General features: G+C 35.2%; 1 protein-coding gene across 2 annotated transcripts in view; it reads left to right on the forward strand.

The window, feature by feature from the left end:
• Window positions 1-3,251, forward strand: part of LOC107286505 (protein Shroom2) — a 41,312-nt gene that overhangs the window by 26,375 nt on the left and 11,686 nt on the right. Inside the window, exon 3 of one of the 2 annotated variants that reach the window (XM_029283945.1) lies at window positions 1,681-2,010. In XM_029283945.1, coding sequence (XP_029139778.1) covers window positions 1,681-1,867 — 187 coding nt within the window. In that variant the 3' untranslated portion in view covers window positions 1,868-2,010. Of the gene's footprint in view, window positions 1-1,680; window positions 2,011-3,251 lie in introns of those variants that run through there. The other variant, XM_015814881.1, reaches the window with a different exon arrangement.

The following is a 3,251-nucleotide window of genomic DNA, read 5'->3' on the forward strand; positions in this document are numbered from 1 at the left end:
ACATGTAGGGATGTAAAAGCCTTTTGGATTAAGATTTGGTGGAATATTCAACAGATTTTCAAGAAAAAGATAAAATTTACACCGCAGTTTTTTTTATTGGGTATTATGGACAGTTTGGATCAAAAAGAAATGAAATTGATGTTGTATTGTATAACAGCAGCAAGGACGTTAGTTGCTCAAAATTGGGAAAAAAAGATGTTACCAACCATGGATGATTGGAGACAGAAAGTATCATATTTTGCAGAGATGGCAAAAATATCCGCGTACCTGAAGGATCATTCTCAGGAAAAATTTATCTCAATGTGGAGAAGATGGATAGATTATATTCAGAGAAAGTATGAATTGAAAAATTACTATGTAGCTTTTGATTAACATAAGATGTATATTAAAAATTTTGTATGTATTTTAATGTTTAATTTAGAGTCAGAGCAAGTTTATACTAGTGTGTAGTAATATGGAGTAGTTATGAATAGATTTGGATATCTTTTTGTTTATTTCCTAGATTAGCTTTGGGAAGTTCAGGGGTGGGGAGGGGGGAAAAGGGTAGGTTTGTATTATAGATTTATATGTATTTTTTTTTTATTTTTAAGGAGGTGTCCGGTGATACCCCAACTGCACAGGACGGGATGGTTTGAGGGTGGAAGGGAAGTAGGAAAGAGGGAGGAAGGAGGAGTGGTGGTAGAATGGGAGGAGGAAGGAGTGGCAAGTGGAAGAGGGTGGTGCGGGAGGGGTACACCGGACACGTCTGTGAATGTTTTGTTTAGTTTTACTTTCTTTGGTTGATATTGTGATAAAAGATTCATGTTTGTGTTTTTTTTAAAAATGAAAAATAATAAAATTTAAATACAAAAAAAAAGAAAATGTTGAATTTTGTGAAGGTTTTTCTCAGATTGATTCTCTATATGTTGTCTATTATTCCTCTCATTACATCCACCAGGCAAGATACTGGTTTCAGTATAGTCCATGGCTTGTCTCTTTGTACTATGTGTGCATGTATGTGAGTATGTGTGCATTGATCTCTAAAAGGAATAGGGCTTGCGTTGGATACCATCTTGCCAGTTTTGACCCACTGCAGACATCATTGGTTCTTTACTCTTTATTTGGAGGAAAAATAAACCTCCTTTAATTGAATTATGTTCCAAAAGAATTGATCCTATGTATACAATATATTTGCTATCAGTGAACTGATTTCAATCTTAACTTTTCTAGTATTAAGAGAAAGGTATTTTAGCAATAGATTCTTTTAAGCATTAGAATTGTAGATAATGAAACCCAAGAACCTATATATTTACTAAATGTGTGTTTATGGGATTAGATAATCAAGGCTAATGAAAGCCACAAACAGATTTAAATAATTATCTTTCTTCCATTCCCCATGTAATCAAAGGTAGGGCATAGAAATCTAAATATGTTCAAAGAACATCAATTAGAAGCAAAATAGAAATCAGCATTTTAGGCCATAATTTTGAGAGATTCCATTAATTTCCTGTCTCTCTAACTAGGTTCTTGGTGGTAAAATAATATGGTTATTTTATCTATTGTTTCTTTGGGTATCTTTCTCTTAACCCTACAATCTGTGTACTGCAAATAGTATTTCAGAATAATTATTATCTTGCTTTCAGTGCATAAACATGTTTAGAAGTCTGTTGAAAACTAGTATTTTTTTAAATCTTTGCTTAGGAAAGAGGGGTTGCCTCTGTCTTTGGCCATTCCCTTAACAACTAATTCCACTTACTATAGCACCTCTGCACCCAAGGCAGAACTTCTGATTAAGATGAAGGATATGCAGCAGCAACAGCAAAGTGAGGAAGATTCTGAAAATGAGTTAGACCACAATTTGTCTGAGAAGAAGGTAAGCTTATCATGAGATTTTGTTTTCAGTGTTACTTATTATTGGAAGCCATGGTCTTGAGCTGTCTAGCGGTTCTGTCTCAGTGCCTGTTCAGCTGATCACACCAAAAATTAAGAGGAAGCAACAGTGCCTAGTATCCAATATCCACAAAGTAAAAGAGAGAAGCTCCTATTGAAAGGAACAAAAAAGCAAAGTGATAGCATTAATGCCTCTTCAGAATACAGAATAATTTACTAGTACTATACTTAGTAGGACCTAGTATCCTTAGATTTCAGTAAGCCATTTGATAAAGTAGACCACAACCTACTCCTTGGTAAGCTAGAAAAAGATGGAATAGACAATATCACCACCAGATGGATCTGTAGTTGGCTAGCAAACCGTATTCAATGAGTAGTCCTCAATGGCACTACATCCACATGGAGAAAAGTAAGCAGTGGGTTACCACAAGGTTCTGTCTTAGGCCCAGTACTCTTCAATATCTTCATCAATGACTTAGATGAGGGAATTGAAGGGGAACTCATCAAATCTGCAGATGACACCAAACTGGCAGGAAGTAGCCAACACCCCGGAAGACAAACTCAGGATCCAATAATAATAATAATAATAATAATAATAATAATAATAATAATAATAATAATAATAATAATAATAATAATAATAATAATAATAATAATAATAATAATAATAATAATAATAATAATAATAATAACAACAATAACAACAACAACAACAACAACAACAACAAAACAACAACAACAACAACAACAACAATAATAATAATAATAATAATAATAATAATAATAATAGTAATAATAATAATAAAGTTGGAAGGGACCTTGGAGATCATCGAGTCCAACCCCCTGCTCAGGTAGGCAGGAAACCCTACACCATTTCGGACAGATGGCTGTCCAGTCTCTTTTTAAAAACTTCCAGTGTTGGAGCATTCACCGCTTCTGGAGGCAGGTTGTTCCATTGGTTAATTGTTCTAACTGTCAGGAAGTTTCTCCTTAGTTCTAGGTTGCTTCTCTCCTTAATTAGTTTCCATCCGTTGTTTCTTGTCCTGCCCTCAGGCGCTTTGGAGAATAGCCTGACTCTCTCTTCTTTGTGGCAGACCCTGAGATATTGGAACACTGCTATTATGTCCCCCCTCATCCTTCTCTTCGTTAAACTAGACATAGCCAATTCCAGCAACCGTTCCTTATATGTTTTAGCCTCCAGTCCCCTAATCATCTTTGTTGCTCTTCTCTGTACTCTTTCTAGAGTCTCAGCATCTTTTTTACATCGTGGTGACCAAAACTGGATGCAGTATTCCAAGTGTGGCCTTACCAAGGCATTGTAAAGTGATATTAATACTTCACGTGATCTTGATTCTATCCCTCTGTTAATGCAGCCCAGCACT

Source organism: Protobothrops mucrosquamatus, unplaced genomic scaffold (genome assembly GCF_001527695.2).
Source record: "Protobothrops mucrosquamatus isolate PMUCROS unplaced genomic scaffold, P.Mucros_1.0 scaffold_96, whole genome shotgun sequence".
Taxonomy (NCBI): Eukaryota; Metazoa; Chordata; class Lepidosauria; order Squamata; family Viperidae; genus Protobothrops; species Protobothrops mucrosquamatus.